Source organism: Ovis aries, chromosome 1, assembly GCF_016772045.2.
Source record: "Ovis aries strain OAR_USU_Benz2616 breed Rambouillet chromosome 1, ARS-UI_Ramb_v3.0, whole genome shotgun sequence".
NCBI classification, from domain to species: Eukaryota; Metazoa; Chordata; class Mammalia; order Artiodactyla; family Bovidae; genus Ovis; species Ovis aries.
Window position 1 is genome coordinate 20,991,787 of NC_056054.1, and position 23,599 is coordinate 21,015,385.

The following is a 23,599-nucleotide window of genomic DNA, read 5'->3' on the forward strand; positions in this document are numbered from 1 at the left end:
ACCTTTGCCACGGGCAGGACTCCTCTTGCCGGCTCCTGGCACCTACCAATTTTCATTCCCTTTGTTTGTTTGTTCATTTGTTTTGGCTTCATTGTGAAGTTTCTGGGATCTCAGTTCTCTGATCAGGGACCGGACCTGTGCCCCTGCAGTGGAAGCATGGAGTCCTAACCACTGGACCACCAGGGGATTTCCTCCATTCACTTAAACATTTTTTTTTTTAATTTATTTCACTGCACTGGATCTTACTCGCATCATGCAGGATCTAGTTTCCTGACCGGGGATTGAACCTGGGCTTTTTGCCTTGGGAGCACGGAGTCTTAGCCACTGGATTACCGAGGAAGTCCCTCCATTCACTTTTTAAATGAACTTTATTGAAGTATAATTTACATGAGATAAAATTCACCAGTTTTAAGTAACTTGGTGAATTTTAACATATGTATGTATACGTGTATCAGTTCAGTTGCTCAATCATGTCCAACTCTGTGACCCCATGGACTGCAGCACGCCAGGCTTCCCTGTCCATCAAACTCCCAGAGCTTGTTCAAACCCCTGTCCATCAAGTTGGTGATGCCATCCAACCGTCTCATCCTCTGTCTTCCCCTTCTCCTCCACGACCTAATCACAATAGAGGCTATTTCCATCATTAGCCAAATTTCCTTCATGTTCTGTTGCGTTTCATGCCACCACTGGTCTGCTTTCTGTCACTATAGTTTTGCCTCATCTAGGATTTCATATAAGGAAAATCAAAAGGTATGAGGCACAGGGGTCTGGCTTCTTTCTCTTAGCATATCCATTCACTCTTAACATGCTTTCTGCAGCCTCACTTCCAGAGGTGGCCTCAGCCCAGTAGCCCACCTGCAGATGCAAGCAAGCCTCAACACAGGGCAGCCACCTATGTGTAGCACAGGTGCTGGTCTCAGAGGCGATGCCATGCAGAATGCAAACCCCCCTCAAGCCTGGGCTCTTCTCCTCTGGGTCCCCCTATAGCAGTTGCCCAAGGCATACCCCACAGTTGGCTCTGCTCTAGTGTCTTCTGTCCACCTCCCTGACACTCTGATGCTCACTCCCTGCACACAGGTGGCTGCTGAGAGGAGCTACCTTTTCAACTCAGGATTGCACTCCAGCCCTCTTGGAGCCCTGAGTACTTGAGGGCATGGCTGCATCCTCTGCCAGCCACTAGTTGTGTATCTGTCTGCCTCCTTGGTTTCCCATTTGTGCACGGAATAGTAATCTTCATCTCACAGAGGAAGGGAGGAGTCAAGGACTCAGCAGTGTAGAGAGGGGAGTGCAGTGCCTGGCACTGAGTAAGGCTTTGCAGTGTGGATTCTTTTTACTAAAAAAAAAAAATTATTGGCACATAGTGATTTACAATGTTGTCTTAGCTTCAGGTGTATAGCAAAGTGAATATATACATGTACCCTGTGAGCCACAACTGACTCAGTCAAATTTTTTAAAAAATTAGAAAAAAAACCCCCCACAATGTAATGAGGCCAGGGGGGCTTTCCTGTTGGCACAGATGGTAAATAATCTGCCTTTAATGCAAGAGACCCAGGTTTGACCCCTGGAGAAGAGTGGCAACCCACTCCAGTACTCTTGCCTGGAGAAACCCATGGACAGAAGAACCTAGCAGGCTACAGTCCATGGGGTTGCAAAGACACGGACACGACTGAGCAACTAACACACATACATATACCCACTCTTTTTTTTTTAGATCCTTTTCCCACATAGGCCATTACAGAGTACTGAGTAGAGTTTCCTATGCTATGCAGCCAGTTCTTATTTGTTATATATTTTATATATAATAGTGTGTATTGGTTAAGTCATGTCTGACTCTTTGCGACCCATGGACTGGAGCATGTCAGGCTTCCCTGTCCGTCATCAACTCCTGGAGCTTGCCCAAACTCATGTCCATACAGTCGGTGATGCCATCCAACCTTCTCATCCTCTGTCATCCCCTTCTCCTCCTGCCTTCAATCTTTCCTACCATCAGGGTCTTTTCCAGTGAGCCAGTTCTTCGCATCAGGCGGCCAAAGTATTGGAACTTCAGCTTCAGCATCAGTCCTTCCAATGAATGTTCAGGCCTGATTTCCTTTACAATTGACTGGCTTGATCTCCTTGCAGTCCAAGGGACTCTCAAGAGTCTTCTCCAACACCACAGTTCAAAAGCATCAATTCTTTGGCGCTCAGCTTTCTTTATAGTCCAACTCTCACATCCATACATGACTACTGGAAAAACCACAGCTTTGACTAGATGGACATTTGCTGGCAAAGTAATGCCTCTGCTTTTTAATACGCTGTCTAGGTTTTTCATAGCTTTTCTTCTAAGGAGCAAGTGTCTTTTAATTCATGGCTGCAGTCACCATCTGCAGTGATTTTGGAGCCCAAGAAAATAAAGTCCATCACTGTTTCCCCATCTATTTGTCTTAAAGAGATGGGATCAGATGCCATGATCTTAGTTTTATGAATGTTGAGTTTTAAGCCAGCTTTTTCACTCTCCTCTTTCACGTTCATCAAGAAGCTCTTTAGTTCCTCTTCGCTCTCTGCCATAAAGGTGGTGTCATTTACATATCTGAAGTTATTGATATTTCTCCCAGCAGTCTTGATTCCAGCTTGTGCTTCATCCAGCCCAGTATTTCACATGATGTACTCTGTATATAAGTTAAATAAGCAGGGTGACAATATACAGCCTTGACATACTCCTTTCCCAATTTGGAACAATATTTTTGTTCCATGACTAGTTCTAACTGTTGCTTTTTGACCTGCATAGATTTCTTAGGAGGCAGGTAAGGTGGTCTGGTATTCCCATCTCTTTAAGAATTTTCCACAGTTTGTTGTGATCCACACAGTCAAAGGCTTTGGTGTAGTCAATGAAGCAGAAGTTTTTTTGAATTCTCTTGCTTTTTCTGTGATCCAACAGATATTCACAATTTAATCTCTGGCTTTTCTGCCTTTTCTAAATCCAGCTTGAACATCTGGAGGTTCTCAGTTCACCTACTGCTGAAGCCTTGCTTGGAGAATTTTGAGTATTACTTTGCTAGCATGTGAAGTGAAGTGAAGTTGCTCAGTCGTGTCCGACTCTTTGCGACCCCATGGACTGGCTCCTCCGTCCATGGGATTTTCCAGGCAAGAGTGCTGGAGTGGATTGCCATTTCCTTCTCCAGGGGATCTTCCTGACCCAGGAATCGAACCTGGGTCTCCTGCATTGCAGGCAGACACTTTACCGTCTGAGCCACCAGGGAAGGATGAGTGTAATTGTGTGGTAGTTTGAGCATTCTTTGGCATTGCCTTTCTTTGGGATTAGAGTGAAAACTGACCTTTTCCAGTCCTTGGCCACTGCTGAGTTTTCCAAATTTGCTGGCATATTGAGTGCAGCACTTTCACAGCATCATCTTTCAGGATTTGAAACAGCTCAGCTGGAATTCTATCACCTCCACCAGCTTTGTTCGTAATGATGCTTTGTAAGGCCTGCTTGACTTCACATTCCAGGATGTCTGGCTCTAGGCGAGTGATCACACCATCATGGTTATCTGGATCATTAAGATCTTTTTTGTATAGTTCTTCCGTGTATTCTTGCCACCTCTTCTTAATATCTTCTGCTTCTCTTAGGTCCATATCACTTCTTTCCTTTATTGTGCCCATCGTTGCATGAAATGTTCCCTTGGTATCTCTAATTTTCTTGAAGAAATCTCTAGTCTTTCCCATTCTATTGTTTTCCTCTATTTATTTGCGTTGAGCTCTGAGGAAGGCTTTCTTATCTCTCTTTGCTATTCTTTGGAACTCTGCATTCACATGGATATACGTTTCCTTTTCTCCTTTGCCTTTTGCTTTTCCTCTTTTCTCAGCTATTTGTAAGGCCTCCTCCGACAACCATTTTGCCTTTTTGCATTTCTTTTTCTTGGGGCTGATTTGATCACTGCCTCCTGTACAACGTTACAACCCTCCATCTGTAGTTCTTCAGGCACGCCTCAGATCTAATCCCATGAATCTATTTGTCACTTCCACTGTATATGTCCATCAAAATCTCCCAATTTATCCCTCCCCCACCCTTTTGATGACCATAAGCTTGTTTTTTATATTCATGACTCCATTTCTGTTTCATAAATAAGTTCTTTTGTATTATTTGTTTTAGAATCCACATATAAGCAATATCATATGGTATTTGTCCTTCTGCGTCTGACTTACTTCACTCATTATGACAATCTCTAGGTCCATCCATGCAGCAAATGACATAATTTGTTCTTTTTATGGCTAAGTAATATTCCATTGTATGTACATACCACATCGTCTTTTCCATTCCTCTGTCAATAGACATTTAGGCTTGTCCATATCTTGGCTACTGTAAACAGTGCTGCGGTGAACACTGAGGTGCATGTATCTTTTTGAATTATGGGTTTCTCTGCATATATGTGCAGGAGTGGGATTGCTGGATCATAGAATAGCTCTATTTTAAGTTTTTAAGGGACCTCCATACTGTTCTCCATACTGGTTGCACCGATTTACATTCATACCAACAGTGTAGATAAGAGGGTCCCCTTTTCTCCATATCCTCTCCAGCATTTATTTTTTGAGGAGTTTTTGATGATGGCCATTCTGACCTGTGTGTGGTGATACCTCGTTGTAGTTTTGATTTGCCTTTCCCTAGTAATTAGTGACGTTGAGTATCTTTTCATGTGCTTTCTGCCCATCTGCACAGAGCAGATTCTGACTCTCTCCTTCCCTCCACGGTGGGGAGCAGTAGGCAGCTGTTAGACCGGGGAGCAGTAGGCAGCTGTTAGACCGACTCCCTGCACTGAAACAGCTATTGCAAGCAGAAGGCTGCGGTTCCAAGAAAGATCCCAAGGGGGCACCCACCCACATTCTGTCCCTGCTGTCTTCTTCTTTTTTAAAAAAGGTAATCAGTTATTTATTTGGCCGCCTCCGGTCTTGGTTGCAGCACTCAGAGTTCTCACTGTGTCATGCGGGATCTTTTGTTGCAGCACAGACTCTCTAGTTGCGGTGCTTGGGCTCAGTTGCTCCGAGGGATGGGGGCTCTCAGTTCTCTGACCAGGGATTGAACCCACATCCCCTGCATTGCAAGGAGGATTCTTAACTAGTGGGCCGTTAGGGAAGTCCCTTGAGTCTTTTCTGAGCTGATCATTTTCCTGAGCTTACCTGGATCTTCCTACAGAAAGCAGTTTCTACTTGGGTCTTTACAACCTCCTGAACTTCCCTGCCGGCATAGTGCCTGTCACCACTGTGACGCCACAGGACGAGAAGGAACTGGCCTTCTACAGAGGCTACTACAGAGATAGGTTCGACAAAAGTTTCCAGGAGGTCAGTTTCCCTCTCTGCCTCTCCTGCTGTTGGGGTGGGGTGGGGCTGGTCCCTCTTAGTGTTTCTCTTTACCACCTCAGCTACAGTTTCACCCCATCACTGAAGACACACTATTTTGACCTCCAAGTCAGCCTCTGTCCTTGCGAGGGGAGAATCACTGTGCAAAAGCAGTGGTTTCCTTAACACTTCTGTAGGGAAGGTCGATCCCAGAGACAGGGGCGGTGAAGAAAGGTGAAGGCTAGGAGGTTACTGTGAAGATTACAAGGTGAAGGTACTGGTTAGCAGGTCACTATGTATCTGAACTGGACACAAGTTTTTTTCTCTAGGAAGACAGGATTTGGACTTCCCTTGTGGCCTGCAATGTGGGAGACCTGGGTTCTATCCCTGGATTGGGAAGATCCCCTGGAGAAGGGAAAGGCTACCCACTCCAGTATTCTGGCCTGGAGAATTCCATGGACTCTATATACAGTCCATGGGGTCGCAAAGAGTCTGACATGACTGAGCGACTTTCACTTTCACTTTTCGTTCTATTTTCACTTTGTGGGGTTGTGTTAAAGGTTAAATCGAAAAAAAAGTGAAGCAATTAGCATAATGCCCTGTATGTAGGAACTGTTGAATAAATGCTATTACTAATTCAGAGAGGGCTTCACAAAGGAAATATTTCTATGGACCTATTGAATTCATGGTCTAAAATAACAGCCCCGACTTGAGTGAGAGAGAGGAAGAGAGAGAGGGAAAGAGAGAAACCGGCCCTGAAAAGTATGCATGTGTCTGAGTCAGACATTAAGTAACTTATTTTTCCTGGAAATTGATTTTAGTGCTAGAGTTACCCAGTGGAACTGCTGACCTGAATTCTGTGAGAATAACAATAACGATACTATCTAATGTGTCTTGAGCTCTTACTCTGTTCCAAGAGCTGTTTAAAAGTGCTGTATATATATTAAATCATTAAATCCCACAACTGTCCCATGAGGTTTTCCAAATGAGGAAATGAAAGAACAGATAGGTTAAGGGACTCGACCAAAGCCATATAGCCAGCTGGAGGGAAGGAGCCAGGACTCAATGCCATGGGACCTGGCTCCAGAGACCAAGGCAAGTGAGGGCTTATATGGTATCATCTTGAAGCGATGAAAACATGTTTGAATGCCTACAAGTATGTTTGATTTTCATGGCAGGGACTCAGGCTCAACTCCCATGTTCCTGGAGTTGTGTTTGGGGATCAAGGCACCCCTTTCCTTGCAGAAGTGCAATCAGGCCTTGGGTCAGGGATTTGCACATTCTCTTTTCCTTTGCTGAGGACACGGGCTGGATACTCAGTTTTATATTTCATCCTTAGAGTCAGCTGTCTACACAGGGAGCAAGTTTTCCATCCTAACCCTGGAGAATTGTAGCCAAAGCAGAACAGTTTTTCCAGGTTTTGCTGAGAGTTGAGGAAGCCTGGAACTCTGAGATCCGTGACATGTCTGCCTTAATATAGACCGGGAGTGAGATATTTGGGTTAATACACACCTATGGGTGGTGAGGGTGGCTGGGCAAGGGGCCTGTGAGCAGGAAGCAGGCTCTGAGTCCATAGGCCCTCTCCCCCTGCAGGCGGTGAGAGGATCTGTGGGGCTTTCAGTGGCTGTGCAGTGCATCGCTTTGCCATGGGAAGAGGAACTGTGTCTCCGGTTCATGAAGGAGGTGGAGACCTTAGTCAAGAACAAGATGGAACCCAAGTGATAAGACACTCCTCCTCCTGGAGGTCTTTCTACATCCTCATCCAAGTCTGCTCTCAAAGTTCCTTCCTTCTCATGAATACCAGATCCGCCTTATTTCTCCTCCTCCTGGAAGCCCACCAGAAGTTTTCTTTGTTGTCCCTCTGTGTGGCTGCTCAGTACACAGACTTCCCAGATTATCCCAGCATGGGGAGCAGGGTGACGTGTTCAATAAACATTTTGACGGGCTGGCTTTGTGATCTCTGGTCTAGATGGGGAGGTAGGGCTATAGACTTCGAGTGGCCTTCTACTTCCAGCTGCTCTCCTCCAGTTCAGTCTCTGAGATGCTATCCCAGACTGCAAGAGAGGGGAGAGGGCCCCAAACTGAGAGCTGGGAGACCTGGTCCAAGTCCTGGCTCTGCCACTGGTTTGGTGTGTGATGCCAGGCAAGTTACTTCCCCTCTCTGGACCTGTCTTATCATCTACAAATTGAGGGGGTTAGATTTGATGTAGTCTGTCCTACCTGCCAGTACTTGACTATTATGGGAGAGGTGATCCCTAGGCACTTTTCTGATCAAGAACTTGCCATGGCTCCCACTTTCTAGAGAAAGTTCCATAGAGCAAGGCCGTGGGAGTGAAACCAAGTCAGAACAGAGCCTGTGTTAGGAGTTAATCCCCCACTCACAGTCCAGTGCTTTGCCCACGAGCTGCTAAATCTTTTGACCTGACACCCAGCACCTCCTGAGGACCTCTACCGCCTCTCTGGCATGGCTCCACCACGGCGTAACCTCCCTCCATTCTCTCAAACTGGGCCTTCTTGCCAGCACAAGGTGTGCCTGTGCCTCTGTTCATACTGTTCTCTTCAACTAAACGTCACCACTGTCTTCGCTGCCCTTCAAGTCCTATGTCGAATGTCGCTTCCTCTGGGAAGCCTTCCTTCTTTGAGCCCTCAGTCTCCTCCATGACTTTCCGTTCACCTGAGCTCTCTCGAGGTCCTCCCTCAACAAAACTTCCCCTTCCTGTATCCCATTCCTCTTTGTAGCCCTACTTCCAGTCAACTAGGCAAACTTAGGAACTCATTCCTCCCTGTGCTTGATAGCCCAGACCTCCTGGAGATACTATCCCAGTGCAAATAAATGGAATTCACCCATCCATTCATTCATTCTGCATTTGTTGAGTACCTCCTCAGGAACAAAAATGATGGAATTTTAGGCAGAAAAAGGCCTGAGTTGAACTAAGATGGAGACCCCAGGAATCATACCAAAAAGGCTGCCCTGACTCCACTTACAATAGAAACAACCCTCTGGGGTGTCCATGTGCAGGCTGGACAGGGCTACTGCTGGCCTCACCTTGGCCTCCACCTCTCTTCAGGCTCTAGCACAGAGTCTGAGTTCTCTGCAGGAGAAGGGTCCTCATGGTACCTTCTCAGTCAGGGTTAGCATGGCTTCTTCTCTGTCCTTTCTCTCCCATAAGAGGGAAGTCTAAGAGGCTCAGGCCTTCCCAGATGGCTCAGCGTAAGGAACCTGCCTGCAAAGCAGGAGACTCGATTTGATGCTTGGGTCAGGAAAATCCCCTGCAGAAGGAAATGACAACCCACTCCAGTATTCTTGCCTGAAAAAAACCCATGGACAGAGGAGCCTGGTGGGCTGCAGCCCAAAGGGTCGCAAAGAGTTGGACATGACTGTGCAGCTGAGGATGCACGCATAGCAAGCACTCAAGTCTTTGGCTTCCCTGGTGGCTCAGCTGGTAAAGAACCCATCTGCCAACACTGGAGATGCAAGAGACACAGGTTCAATCCCTGGGTTGGCAAGATCCCTTGGAGAAGGAGATGGCAACCCACTCCAGCATTCTTGCCTGGGAAATCCCATAGACAGAGAAGCCTGCCTGGCTACAGTCCATAGGGTCATAAAAGAGTACCACACGATTGAGCACCAACACACACACCTTGTCAAGAGGCTCAGGGAAGTGGAGGAGCAGAGAGGTTTTCTATCTCAAATGCCTCCTGCTTCCCTTTCCCTACACCCCGCTGGCCGCACAAGTCTGGGCACCAGGGGGCAGCATTGAGCTTCACATAGTCCAGACACATTACCTGGCCTTCTCCCGTGTCATCAGGTCTTTTCCAGTCTTAGCTCCATTGCCAAGAAAATTAGTGGGATGAGATGTAGTGAGACAGGAGGACCAGGAATAGACCAGGTGCAGATTTTAGGAGATGGGGAAAAAATCCTATTTTTGGCTAAAATTAGCTTGGGGAAAGGAAGTCGCAGATACCAGCTCAAGGAGCATAGTTAAATGGGAACCCTCGCCCTGAGCCAGACTTCCTGCAGGCTGGGCTGCTCTCATTTCTCCTGAGCTGAAGTTTGGGGTCAACAGCTGCCTTCCTCCCCAGCCCCAGCTCCAGCTCCAGCGCTGACTTCTAACCTCTCACTTCCTGCCAGCACCGTTTTCAGCTGAAGCCACTCCCCCCACCCCCACCCCCGGTCTGCCTGGCCGTAGCCCTGGCTTTCTCAGAGCCTTTCTTCCTAGGGGCTTCTTCGAGGTGCCAGAGACAGGACATCGCCTCCCCGCTCCTCTTCCCGCTCCTACTACTTCCGGTCGTGGGGAGCTTCATCTGGGTGCCCACAGGCCCAGGTTTTGGCTCTGCTTCCTCCAAGGCCTTGGGCAAGTCTCCCAGCTTCTTCAAGCCTCAGTTTCTTCTGTAAGGTGGAAATAGTGATCGCATCTGAGGCCCAGTCATGGCCTCAGGATAAGACCTCCACAGAAGGTGAAGGCCAGGTGGGAGAGGAAGAGGGCTGCCCCTCCTCATCCTAGGGGTCACTAGGGGGCGAGAAGTCGGTTCAGGTCTCCGAGTCTATGTCCAGAATCCCCAGCTCTTCCTGGGGAGGCCATTCTGAGAGCTTTAGCCTGGTTCGCTCATGGAGAGGGGTTGAGCTCAGAGCCAGGAAATCTCCCCATGGGCGTGGTTGGTTCTACGGAGGTTGCGACTGAGGCCCCAGACTAGGACCCTTTAGGAAGCGGGACCTGGGGTTCCGGCCCTGTTTCTGCGCTGTGGGATGCAGATAAGACCTATCGCCTTTCTGGGCCTCAGTTTCCCCTTCGGCTACAAGAGGAAGGGGTGTCCGTCTCCTCCCCATCCATCTCGAAGGCTCTGACGGTCCGCCTCGCTTTGCTGCCCATGGCGCTGTCCTGGCCTCTGCGCCCCACTCCCCGCACTCAGATTTCATTCCCCCGCGCCGGGTCTCGCGTGGGCCAGACAGACGGACCCGGCGGAGGCGGCCTTCCCCGCCCTCACAACAGCGCGACGGCCGGCCGGACGCCACGCGCCGGAGTCCGGCCGGCTCCCCGACCGCTCCGCCGCTCGCAGCTCCGCGCACGGGCCGCCCCGCCCGCCGCCCTCCCCGGGCGCCCGCATTAAAGCGCATATGCAAGCCATGAATTATCAACTGAAAGGAGTCAATTACCGGCTCTAAAAACGAGTGTCTGCGCCCGGAGCGCCCGGGGCCATCCGCCTATTTACGGAGCGATTTCCCCCGCCCGGCCTCGGGAGGCAGAGGCGGGAGAGACGCAGCCGGAGACCGGGAGGGAGAGAGCGACAACGGGGAAGAGAAGCTGGAAGGAAGAGAGCTAGAGTCCCGCAGAGACAGGGGGGCGAGACCGAGAGACAGAGATCGGGAGAAACGCGCCGAGAAGCGGACAGGCAGAGCCGGCTTGATTCCTTCTCCGCAGAGCCGGGCTGGTAGAGGTGGAGCAGCTCCTCCCCACGTCCAGGTGGAGACCCGGATCTCCTGGGCTAAGGGAGGCTGGACTGCTGGCTGGGGCCCTGGGGGTAGATGTGGGGCTCTGATAGGGTGGGGAGCATAGTTCGCAGAGGAGCCTGTCCTGGCAGGAAACTGGGGAGCAGGTTGCGGTGCATTCAGGTGACCGGGAGCACTAGGTGAAGATCAGGGACGAAGTGAGGACAGAGCCTGATGCGGAGGTCTCTGTGCGGCCTCTCAGCACGGAAAGAGGAGAGGTGAAACCAGCCAGGCCCAGGGGCTCAGGAAGTCTTGTCTGCCTCCCAGGCTCCCCTTTCTGGAAACGTTTTTTCCTACTGGGCTCCTGCTCATTCTTTGACTCTGGGCCTCTCCAGCTGCTCTACCTGCTTTAGCCTAAGCACACACTCCATTTTGTTCTATGATCCAGGTGTGATTTTTTCCCATGAGGTTTCAGTCAAGTACCATACAGGCAGGGCCTTGGTGAGTGTTATGCCCTGTGGAAGGAGCAACATACTTCTGAATGGATGAAGGAGTGAGCTGGGCTGGAGGGGCCCTTGGCCAGGTCTGAGGCTGTAACCAAGACCAAGAGTTTGGATGGGAAAAGCCAAGTACAAACCACTCTGTGCAGATCACTTGAAAGTCTTCCAGCAACCCTGGTGCTGGGCTGAGTTCACAGTTCCTGAGTCTAGCACTTGCTCCGCAAAGGGTGAGGGCAGGAGCAGTGCATGGAGGGGAGGGGTTGGGGCTGAGGAGCTTAGGCCTGGTCACCAGCACCAGCAAGTTGCCGCCCTGGCTCCCAGTGCTTTGCCTTTAGGGTTTCAGGGCCCCTTCTTCTGCAGTGGGTGGGGACAGGCAACCCCCAGGAGGGAGGAAGGAGTAGAGCTTAAAGGGCAGAGGGTAAAGTCTAGGCTTGGGAATCAAGCAGAGCCCCTTCTTTTCTAGCTGTGTGGCTTCTGATAGCCTCTTAACTTCTGAGCCTCAGGTTCCTTCCTGATAAAATGGGGACAGTGCAATCCACTTTTGCACGGGTGTTCTCATGTGTGCATAGCACTTTGCCTCAGAGGGGAAGACCCTGCCTAAAGTAAGACTAAGAATAGCTGCCACCTATCGAGGCTTGCGGGTGTCAAGCACTGTGACGAGTGAGTTCTTTCTCTTCTTCCCAACAACAGCTTTCTGAGGTTGTGAAGTCACTTTGCAGACAAGAAAATTCAAAGAAGGGCAGGGATTGGGAACTGGCAGCGTCAAGGTTTGAAGTCAGGTCTGACTCCAGATCCTCCTTCATCCCCATGCCCCAGGGCCTCCCAGGCTTGGAACGCCCCATCCACCCCCATCCTGTCCCTTCAGCCCTTCCAGTCTGACTGAGCCCAGGTCTACTGAGGGGGCCATGGAAAGGTGAACAGGTCAGCTCAGGTCTGGCAGAGGTGGCCCCTGGGGTCTTGTTCCCACCACGGTAGTGGGGTGGGGGCCGGCTTCTGGCCTAATGAGTCTGCAGCCTTGCTACCCCATTAGCGGGCAGCCAGAGGGGGTGTCTGCAAGCACCAACACTGGGGTTCTTGTAGCCACTCGCCTATTAATGGCTGGTGGCTTTACAGTGATTTATTAGGGCTTCCTCATTTCCCCTTGGTCTGCTATAAACATATTTATACCACCAGAGTGACCGATAAATTTCCCTTATGAATCCCGTTATCTCCCCCATTAACCATCCGTCACCTTTTATGCGGCCACAATGGGCTGGGCCAGGGCACGGGGGCTGGGTGGGAGGCCCTCGGCCTGCAGCCTGTGGGCCTAGTGAACTCTTCACCTCCCCCACTGCTCCCCAGACAGAGCAACCACTGCTGCCTTGGAGCTGCCTCCAGAATGAGGGCAAGGGCCTCAGAACACCCTGGACAGGGCGGCTTCTTCCTGGGTCTTAAAATGGGGAGGTCCCTCTTGGGGCTACCCTGAGTCTCCCCCTGTAGCTCTGGCTCCATCTCTTCCAAGTGAGCAAGAGTCCTCTGAAGCTGCTACCACTGCTCTTCCTTCCCTCCCTACCCTCAGCTCTCACCCTCATCCCTCTAAGTGCCCCAGAAAGCTAAGACACAGTTGTGGTGGTACCTGGGGCCAGATGCCAACTGGCATTTACCAAGCATCTCCTCTGTGCTAGTCACTTTATACCCATGATTTCCTGTGATCCTTACCACAGTCCTGGGGCCAGACATTCGTAGCTTTGTTTGCCAGATAAGGAAATGAGGACTTCCCTTGTGGCTCAGATGGTAAAACGTCTGTCTACAATTCAGGAGACCCAGGTTCGATCCCTGGGTCGGGAAGGTCCTCTGGAGAAGGAAATGGCAATCCATTCCAGTACTCTTGCCTGGAAAATCCCATGGATGGGGGAGCGTGGTAGGCTACAGTCCATGGGGTAGCAAAGAGTCGGACACGACTGGGCGACTTCACTTGGTCTTGCCAGAGAAGGAAATGAGGCTCAGAGACATTAAATAAAGAGCCCAAGGTCACCCAGCCCAAGGGCAGAACTGTAACGTGGGGCCTTTCTGGCCCTAAAGCTTATGCTTTCAATTACCGCATTTCAGATGCCCTGGTCCAGGAGGGGTTAATCCAAGGAAGTTTTCCAGCAGAGAGGGCTACAGAGCAGGGAAGGAAGAAGAGGAGAGAGGAAGGGGCCTCAGTGTAAGGCTGGCAGGGAGATGGGGGCAGGGTTGTGGCGTGGGAAATGATCTTCACTTTGGGGAAATCTGGTCACCTGTTCAGAGCTGGGCTCCAAGCTGCTGGAGATGGTGGGCAAGGTCTCTCAGAGCCCTAATGCACCTGTCTTGCCCACATTTGGCAGGACAAGGGGCCAGGTGCATGGCCTGGGCAAGTAGACCAGAGCTTGGCTTAGACTTTCTCAGCTGTGTGACCTCAGCCTTCTATTGATACCAAGGCATGGAAGATTCTGCCCTTGGAGTACCTGATACATTGGCTTCCTTGGAAGACAGCTGTGTGCTGGGTGCGGGGGCGGGGGGATGCCTGGGAGTTCTGTCTCCTCCACCTTCACCCACAAAGTCAGCCAGAACTGCTGACAGCACCTTTAGAGCTAGGATGACCCACACTTTCCAAGGGAGAAGAGTCTCTAGACTTAGGTAGACCAGAGTCTACCCTGAGCCTTGGCACTGCTTCTCTGGCCCAAGGGGGATGGGTGTAGGCGTTTTACAGATGAGGGAACTTCAGCCCAGAGAAGGAAGGAATCTGAGCAAAGAGCTGCACCCGGGGTTAAGGTCTCCTGCTGGGAAGAGACTCAGTAGCATTAGAACCAGGAGGTAGCAGAATGAAGCCAAGGATGGGACTGGAGTGTAGCCTGCTGGGTCTGGGTGGCCGTAGGGTGGAGGCTTAGTTCTCTGAAGGCTGTCTAATTACTCCTGTCTCCAGCAGTGCCATTTAGGGGGGAGGAGTGGCTAGGGCAGAAGGGATTAGGGGCTTAACACCCCCGAAGAAACAGATTCTCCTGTGACTTCAAGAGGATATGGGCAGGTCATTCTGGCCTGCCTCGCATGGTCAGAGGGAGGAACTGAGCGGTCTCCAGGGCTAGTCCATCCATTTCCTGCCCCCCCTCAACCAGTTAGGGAGTTGGGGAGACAGCCACGCTAAGAAGCCTTCTCTGCAGCCTGCAGCAGATTCTGGCCCTTTCTGAGACTCAACCCTAAATAACCTCCAGCTCTAGCTCAGGCCCCAGACTCTTTGCTGCCATATGCCATGGGGACACCCCTGCCCTCAGATAAGAGCTCCTGAAGTGGGGACCACGACAGGGACAAGCAGACACCACAGCCAAACACTGCTTGTCTCTGCCCCAGAAGTCCCTGGTCTCGCTGTCTCTTGATCTCCCTGCTGTTCTTCCCCCTCCTTCCCTTTGCCCAATCTGTCCTACCCCTCCTCACTATCTGTCTGTCCATCTGCCTGCCTGCCTGCCTCTGTCTGCACTGGCAGCCCTCTCCCCCATGTCCTCTCCTCTCTGCAAGGTTGGAGGGAGGTGTAGGGTGGGAGTGTGAGCCTGTGAGTGTGTGTGTTTGAGAGAGTGCGAGCACTCCCTCTCTCTCCCTTCCCGCCCACCCCACGCTCTCCTCCCACTCACACACACACACACACTCTCTCTCAGTCATTTTCAATGTCATAAATTTCCACGTCTCTCCTCCACTCGGCTATTACCTGCGCCTCCGTCAGCAGCCGCGCTCTCGCTCCCAGATGGACTAGGCCATCTCCGCTCTGCAAATGACTCAGGGAGAGAGAGGCAGGGAAGGAGGGAGAGAAAGAAAGCAGCAGAGAGACACCGGGAGAGATTGAGAGCTTGAGAGAGAAAGCGAGTGAGCAGAAGACAGAGGCTGGAGCAGAGCAGGGGGAGAGACGCAGCCTAGAGACCTCAGCCCCCTCTTACCGCCTCCTCCAAAAAGAGTCCTGGCCCGCAGGGAGCCTTTGGGGGGACCCGGTGTAGGTGGAAGGGGTTGTCTCCTCCCCGGGGCAGGGGGGTGGTGCTGGCTCTGGGGTGGGGTCAGGTCACCTAGCTCTGCTCCCTGTCCCAACCCTGGGACTTGATGCCAGTCCTTCCCTTCCACTCACATTCCCGTGGGCCTCTACATGTCAGTGGTGGGCTTGAGGGGAACCAGACACCTGGTATTGCTCCCTCCAGCAGCTCACACACTCAGAGGCAGACAGACTGGGGTATTCCCTGTGTAGTACCACTCTGCTAGGACCCCTTGAAGACACGTGCGGATGGCGGTGGTTTTCAGAGTTCCCACAGTTGAGAGGGGGCTGCCAAGGAGCTGCACCTCACCCTTCAGAACTGGAGGCTTCTCTAGATCTGGGCTTCTCACGGCCAGTGGGAGGCCCCTCCTCCCCTCCTGCTGTCTTCACAATAGCTTTTGGATTTCCCAGGACTGGTCTTTGGAAAGAGCAGGGCCAGGAAGACTCAGGTGGTTTTGAGGAGATAGCATTTCAGGAGATCCTGTAGGATGAAGAGTGAGGCAGAGGGGGTCCAGGTAGGGGTGTCCCGGCGGAACTGGGGAAAGTGTGGGGACCCAAGGCCCCAGGATGCTGCTGAGAGGGCCTCAGTGAAGCACCAGCTGGTAGTATTTAGTATTAATGATGGTGCATGTGGGAGCTTCTGGAAGGACTGGGACAGTATAGATCCTGGGCCTGGTGCTGAGACCAGAACCTCCTGGAAGGTTTCCTGCTTATCTTCTCAACACCTCCAATTTCTTTTAAAATGCAAATATGATCTTACCGCTTTCTTGGTTCACCCCTCCAGTGGCTCCACATCCCACTGAAAACAAAACCTAAACTCCTCATCCTGGTTTCCTAGGCCCAATCTGTCCTGGCCTCACTCTCCCCTCCTGCTTCTCCCCTGACTTCTCTCTCCTTATAGGGGCTAGAATGTGCCCAGAACCTTGGCACTCACTGTTCTCTTTGCCCAGGGCTGGCTTCTCATCCCTCAGCTCAAATGTCACCTTCATGGAGGGGCCCGTCCTGACCATTTCCTCTACTGGGGTCGGTCACCCCATTAACTCTATTGTGGCTTTCTGAATATTTATTTTGTGAAACTTTTTACACTGTCATTATCTGTTTGCTTGTTTAGTGTCTTCCAATGGATTGTACCTTCCATGAATTTAGAAACTGGTTTGTCCTGTTCATCAAAGACATTAACTGCCACATTACAAACCCTCAGGAAGTACTGAGTTGGCCAAAAATTTCATTAGGGTTTTTTAATAACACTGTACAGAAACCCCGAATGAAATTTTTGGCCAACCCAGTACTTACTTATTGAATGCCTGATGTTGATGTAGGTGAATCCTCCTCACCTTGGTGTGTGGGGACTGATGTTGAGATGGACATTGAGGCTGGGCTGATGATCTCAGCTTGCTGTCCATCTGGCAAATTTAGAATCCCGGTGGGATAGCTGCCATTCTAATAGGGAAAGGCATTTCGCCCTAATGATGGGAATTTAGCCTGTGATTAGGATCAGGCCTCATACAAGAATTTTCCTTGACTGAAGCTCACATGCCAGAGTCCCTCCATCTGTGGGTAAGTGTATACACACAGGCACACATAGACACATACACACTTACCACAGACGCACTCAGACCCTTGCACAGAGTGGCCTAAGATAAGGCACAAGCATGCACAGAATCCCCATAGATGCCTGTGCACAGCAAGGCACACAGAAGGATATGCCCAGCACCTACATTCCTACACACGCCAGACACAACCCTACAGGTATGTTTGTGAACACATAAACAGGTTTCCCAGGTGGCTCGGTGGTGAAGAGCAGGTGCATCATCTGCTAAATCAGGAGATGCAAGAGACATGGGTTCAATCCCTGGGTCGGGAAGATCCCCTGGAGGAGGAAATGGCAACCCACTCCAGTACTCTTGCCTGGAAAATCCCATGGACTGAGGAGCCTGGTGGGCTGCAGTCCATGGGTCGCAAAGACCTGGGCACAGCTGACTGTGTGTGTGTGACTGAGCACACACACACACATAAACACACACTCATGTGTGCAGACACAGTCATAAAAGCAACATACTTAAACATTAAAAATAGCATCAACGGACAAGACATCTGTTCCCTGGCTTACTGACTCAGGAGTCCTCACCATGAAGGGCCTGACTGGGCCCTGACTGCCCTCCAGCAGTGGATACACTACGCCGAGGGGTCCACGCTTCATCCCTGCACTGCCCCCTCTCCACTGCTCAGCCTCTGTGGTCTGGTTGGAGGCTCAGGCTCCTGCAGACTCAGCCAGGGGCCAGAGGCAGGGCTTAGCTAGCCAGGGTCAGGGCTTTTTCAGTGTCCAAGGTCAAGATTCACTGGGTGACTAGGGTCTGCTGGGACAAAGAGCAAAGGTCAGTCAGAGGCTGAGTTTTCCCTGATGCCCCCTCTCTCTGCTCATAGGTGTACCCCCATAAGTGCCAGCCCAAGGAGCTGCTGGTGGGAAAGAGATGCAGGGTCCTCATGGTGCATGGGCCTCTACGGCTGGTGGAGGGTGGGGGGCAGGTGGGGGCCGGGCCGGGCAGATAGCTGTGAGGTACGTTTCCATCTCCGCGGGTCGGGCGGGCGAAGCCATTTCCAATCTGCTCTCTATCATTTTCAATATCATTAATCCCAGACACTCTATTTTCCATGCCTGCGCAGCCAGGCCCCCGAGTGTGCGCCGTGTAAAGTGACACATATTCATCACCGGCTCGTGGTGCCGGCGCCGACGCTGATACAATATTAGTGCTGCCCCCCCGCTCGGGGCCCGCTCCGCCTGGCTCCCCGATGGCACGAATCCATCACCTGGAGCCCGTGTCACTTTCCCCAGCAGCCACATTTGTTTGGGCACTTAGGAGGTAATTGTGGCACATTAGCCAGGGCGGGGAAGGGCGCTGGGCCCTGGGGAGGAGGGGCGGCTGAAGCATCTTCTTCTACAGTCTGAGCCCACCCTGGTCTGGTGCCACTCCTGGGCTCCTGCGGGGGTCCCAGAAACCTGGGTTCTTGTTCAGCCTTGGAGGGGGTGGCTCGAGGAAGTCAGGCACCATCAGGAAGTCTCAGAAGGGTTCCCCAGCCCCCTGTGAGCCCCAATATCGAGGCTTGGTCTAGATGGGGCCCCAAGATTAGAAACCATTCCAGCCACATTCCAGTGCTAAAATTTGAGATGTGGCAATGCCAGCTCCCCCCACCCCACTGCCCTGGCTCCATTTCAAGTCCCATGTAGAAGAAGGCAGTGGAAGGGACACTGCCCAGACCTTGGAAGCCCAACACAAAGGGAAAAGATGGCCCTGCCCTGGGAACCTGAGTCTGAGAGGGGAAGCCCATGGTCTGAGAGGCATTATATGGCCCAGCCCTCAGGAGCCCTGAGTCCAGGTGGAGGGGATGTCAACCCACCCGGGCAGTAGCAGGGTGCCTTTGGGAAGACTGCTTGGAGGTGGTGAGCCAGACACAGGGACAGCCTCTGGCCACTGGGAGGCCCAGGGTGGCTGCAGTGGAGGGAGGAGCAGCAGTCAGGGTCATTGATCTGGGCAGAGGCCAGGCTGGGCTGGGGCAGGGGTTCTCCCACCTCAGTCCGCAGGGCTAACACCCATTAACCTCGTCAGCAGACAAATTGCCCGTCTTGTCAAATTCCCATTTAAAATGCAAACTCGATTTGACAGAGTAAACTGAGCGGAGGTGGGAGCGGATAATCCAGTGCAAGCTCATTAGTGGGGCCCAATGAGAGGAGCCTGCCAGGGTGGCCTAATGAACCCGCCCTGATGAACCTCCCGCCTTTTAACATCCCACCGACCGCTCGATACACCCCGCCCACCCTCAAGGAGCCTGGCGACCCCAACTGCCTGCCAACCCCTTTGGACAGGTACATCTGAGAGCTCTGGAAGCAGACAGAGCGGGGGCCCAGCCTCTGCCTGTCCACTTAGGGTCCTATGGTAGCGAGAACAGCAATTATGTGTCTCTCTGCCCCCCGGCGGGGTTCCCACTGCGACCCTGTGTGTCTGTTCACAGAATGGGGCCTGTGAGTCAGCATTATCAACTCATTTATAAATGAGAAACTTGGAACCCAGCTAGAAACTGGCAGACAGACCCTAGATTTGGACCCCAACCCATCACACTGTAACAGTCACACTTGTAACCACTGCACTGCTCTGTCTTCCCGGACTGTGGGTGTCTGTCCCCTCTGCTTCCCTGGTTTCTATGCGGTCACTAGCTGTGTGGGTCTAGGAAAGGTGACTGCCTTTTGAGCCTCACTTTTCCCATCTGTAAAAAATGGGCAAACAGCTACCTCCCGGCCCAAGGGATATGGTAAGGAGAATTTCAGTGTGTACTTTGTTTAATGAATACTAGTAACAAGTTAACCCAGGATGAGGGCTGAGAGGTGGAGAGGGAGAAGCTGGGTTTTGCCAGGAAGCAGCTCCTGAGCAGACGTGGGCCCTCCCGGCTTCCAGGACTTGGGCACGCCCAGCCTCACACCCTCTCCCGCCTTCTCAGCTCCCTGCCTGGGGCCCCACTCAGAGGAAAGTAGCCTGTGTGTGGTCGCTCTGATGAACCCAGGAGTGGGGTTGATGGAGGGAGGTGTCGTGGGGCAGGTGAAGGTCACTTCTTCCGTCCCTGGACTGTGGCCTGGTTGCTGCACCCTGTTTTGAATAATTGGAATAATGAACAGCGAAGAGGCCTGCCAGGATAGCCGCCAACAGTTAATGGGCTGTTGCTCCATCTCGCCTCTCCAGGGCACCCCAGGGTGTTCCTTCACAGTTTCACAGGGAGCCCCTGAGCTGGCTGGGGCTGCAACCACCCCTGCCACCACGGGGGGCGCTGTGCTGCCCCACCGCACTGGGAGATGGTGCTGGGTGACCTTGGGCGAGTGTCCTTGTAGGGTCTCATTGCCTGCCTCAGGTGAGAAGAACCTGTTCACCCCCAGTCTCTGCCCCTCTCCCCGAGTCCTTCACAGGCATCAAAGCAGCTGCTCTAAATACTACCACTTTCCCACCAAGGCGCCTTTCTATTCCCAAAGGGAAGTCCAAATTCCTCAGCAGGGGGATCTCAAGGCCCTACATAACCTGGCCTAAGTTTGGCCTTCTGGGCTCTCACATGGCACAGCATGTCCTGAACTCTCCTGTCTCTCTGCCTTTGCCAGGCTGTGGTTACCCTCATCTCCTTGTCTGCACCACCCCCAGACTTCACATACAGCCGAGGGGATCCCTTTCCTCTTCAGCCCCTCTCTGCACCCGCTCCTTGCCTGGCTCTAGCTGGAAGAGACCTCATGAGACCCAGGACCCTGTCTGGGGCGGGGTGGCCTGCAGAGGAGGAGAGGCGGGGTGGGTGGGGGTGCTTCTCAGCCTCCCTCCAGTTGTCTGCAGAGCTGTCCTCTGAGGCTGGCCTAATTCCCTTCAGAGCCTGGCTCCCATCTTCAGGGTGGTGCTTAGGGAGCTGAGAGCCCAACGTTAATGCCTAAGAAAGTCGTGGGTGGATTAGAAAGCGAGGGGGATTAGGGCCAGAGCTGGTGGCTGATGCAGGAGCCGAGCCCCTCCTCCTGAGGAAGAGGAGGCTAATCCTGCTTATCGACTGAGGAGCTGGCAGTGCTGAGGGGGGCCTTCCTCCCAACCACTCGGGCTGCTCAGACCTGCTGGGCCCACCAGGCCCTGGCCTGGACCCAGGCTGGAGCAGCAGGCAGAAGACCGCCCCTTGCCCCCACCCTCTCCTCCAAACTTTTGGTCCACTGGTGTCCTTTAACTCTGCCTTGTCCCCAGCATTGTGCCTGGCCTTCATGTGGCCCCCAAACTTACCCTGCTGTGCTCACTGGAACTGGCTGGCCATGCTCATCAACTTTCATAGCTATCTGCATGTCCGTGAACTGAGCCACCCCTCTGAGACTCCTGGTGCTCCATCCATCCGTGCTACCCAGAGCCCACAGTGGATGCTTCAGTACCATCCGGACCCTCCTTGAGGGCCAAGGCACTCATTCCTGCAGCTGCCAAAGTGTTGTCTTCCGAGGGTTCATGGTCAAGTTCCTCCCTGGAGTATTGCCCTTAGCTGCCTCCCCCAGGGTTATGCCCTCTCCCTGGAGGCAGTCCACAGGGTGACTGGTCAACGCAGGAGTACAAAGCTCTGGCCTCTTCACCTCCAGCTGGGGTGACTCTGAAAGAACATTCCAGGGCCAGAGCTTCCTGCGGGGTTGGCCGAGGCTGCCGTGGCAACTGTATCACAGTGGGACCTCTCCCTCTGCCCAGCCCTGTCCCCCACTTTTTCATGGGTATTGTTCCCCAGAGCTCTCCCCCTAAGCCCCCCGCACAATCCCTCCCACATCTTTGTGAGAAGTCTCACCCTTCCCTTTCCTTTTTAAGTCTCAAGTTCAGGGAGAGAAGATTAGGTTGATCAGTGACGGGTCTGGATACAGGAGCTCCTGACCTAGATGCCTGCAGCCCAGAAGCGCAGGATTAATCCTTGGCCCCTTTGGTTTCAGTGGTATAGGCTGAACTGTGACTGAGTGTGGAGAGAAACCCAGTCTGGAGATTCTGGCCTGAAAGGGGAGGCAGATTCTGTTTAGAGGGGGCTGATTGAGGAGACAGAAAGCACGTGGTCTGAGAGCTTCATCTGAGCGGGGAGCAGGTCGCTTCCTGTGAGAAGAGCTCTGCTTTGAGAGCCTAGTCTGTGGGGAAGCTGAGTCTGAGGAAGCAGGCCAGGCTCTGAAACAAGAGAAGAAGCATGCCCAGTTCAGACTGTCTGCTCCTGGGCCCTCCACCCCACCGCCCACCCAGGTCCTCTACTGCCAGCTTTGCTCACTCTCCGAGGGATCAGCCTGTGACTGTGATGCCTGAATGAGGGAGGGCTGGCTTTCGAAGTTAATGATGGGGTGTGTATGGGAAGAAAAGGAGGGATGCCCGCTCTCTGGGTCCTTCTCACATTAGGCTAGAAGCTGTGGCTCGTGGGGATAGAGAATGGCCTGGATACCAGCAAGGTCTCAGAAATTCTGGTCCTTGGGCAACTTGAGAACAGGGCTAGGGGACTGGATTGATTGACCTTTGAGAGTCAGTTTGGGATATGGGGGTCTGTTGAGGGGGACCATTCCCCTCTATTCCCTACCTTTGATGGACAAATGCTAATGACATTACCAGCGATTGACCAGAAACGAATAAATAATTCAGTCTGGCTTGAAAATGGGAGAAAAGTACTTAAATGCTATTGACAAGCCAGTCCCTGGCCTCATTACCCATGCAGACGCAGGCCTCCACATCGACCATGCCCCCCGATCCCTTCAAACCCCACTGTGGGCAGCCTCCGGCCTCCCTCCCATCAAGCTGGCCTGGGCTGAGTGTGGAGGGTGACTGAGGAGACCAGGCAAAGGGCTGGGCCGTGTGGCTAGAGGCACCCCACAAAGGGACAGCAGTCCCTGCGTCCTTCCCCTTTTCTCAGATGCTCATGGTGGCCTCTGTTCATGGGAAGGGTGTCCCGGGCCAGCCCCTCTCGGGCCCAGCCCCAGGTGTGCACACGCACACACAGAGCCCAGCAGCTGCTGCGTCGTCTTCCAGGACAAGAAGAGCGGTGACCCCTGGGGCGGCTGTCAGTCACCACGCTCTTGGGGAATACAAACTCATTAAACGTTTCCCTGCCTTGTTACAGGGACCCGAGTCCCCGAGTCAGGCCTGAGGAGGAGGAGGAGGACGAGGGAACAAATGTGCAGCTGATCCTTTAAAAGCACATCCTGTATCCCTGACCCCTGGAGAAGAGGGGATTATCGAGGGTGGGGATTACCCGCAGAAGGGCCTCCTCATGGGTTCCTGGGAGTCAGGAGTCAGGATTTTCAGCTCCTGGAGCACATGGAGCTCCCCCGGGGCAGCTACTCTGCAAGACAAAACCTTTCCTTGCTAAGTCTCTCTCTTCTTTAGCTGCCTGGGTCTGACTGCCCTTCACGGTGTCTCCTGCATCAGCCAGTTTCTTCAGGGAGAACTAGAGATGCGGTTTTTCCTCCAGCACCTTCCCCGCTTCCAACGCCTTTACGTCAGAGTCATGGTGCCTCCCTAAGCTTCCACAGTCATAAGCCAACAATGCCCACTGGTTAGAGAAGGGCGAGCCTCCGAGATCCTCCGGCCCAGTGGGCAAGCTGCCTCTGGGCTGGACGGCTCCTGGGCTGGACTCAGTGTGGGGAATTTGGGAGGGAGGGCTGTGGTGTGGGCCTGGAGGTACAGTATACTCTGGTGGGTGCGAAGGGTCCACTTCAGCTCAGCCCAGGGAATAGTTCTAAAAAGGGGCCCATCCCTTTGTGAGCCAAACAACCCGCTCCTGAGTGTGGGCAGAGGCCCTGGTGGCACCTCCATTGCCTTCCTCCAGTGGCCAGCCTTCTCACTGCACTGC

The 23,599-nt window shown here is 52.7% G+C and overlaps 1 protein-coding gene across 13 annotated transcripts in view; it reads left to right on the plus strand.

Annotated features, from left to right (window-relative positions):
* Positions 1–23,599, plus strand: part of LOC101103602 (vitamin D3 hydroxylase-associated protein-like) — a 64,977-nt gene that overhangs the window by 17,572 nt on the left and 23,806 nt on the right. For 2 of the 13 annotated variants that reach the window (XR_009596634.1, XR_009596635.1), the window contains 2 exons: positions 4,694–4,891; positions 5,168–5,276. The exons of 5 other annotated variants lie outside the window; for them this stretch is intronic. Coding sequence is in view for 4 of the 8 variants with exons in the window: in XM_012130794.4 (XP_011986184.1) it covers positions 6,904–7,520 (617 nt within the window). In the remaining 4 variants the exon portion in view is untranslated. Of the gene's footprint in view, positions 1–4,693; positions 4,892–5,167; positions 5,314–6,903; positions 8,162–23,599 lie in introns of those variants that run through there. 6 more of the 13 variants (XR_009596636.1, XR_009596639.1, XM_004001935.5 and 3 more) reach the window with 5 other exon arrangements.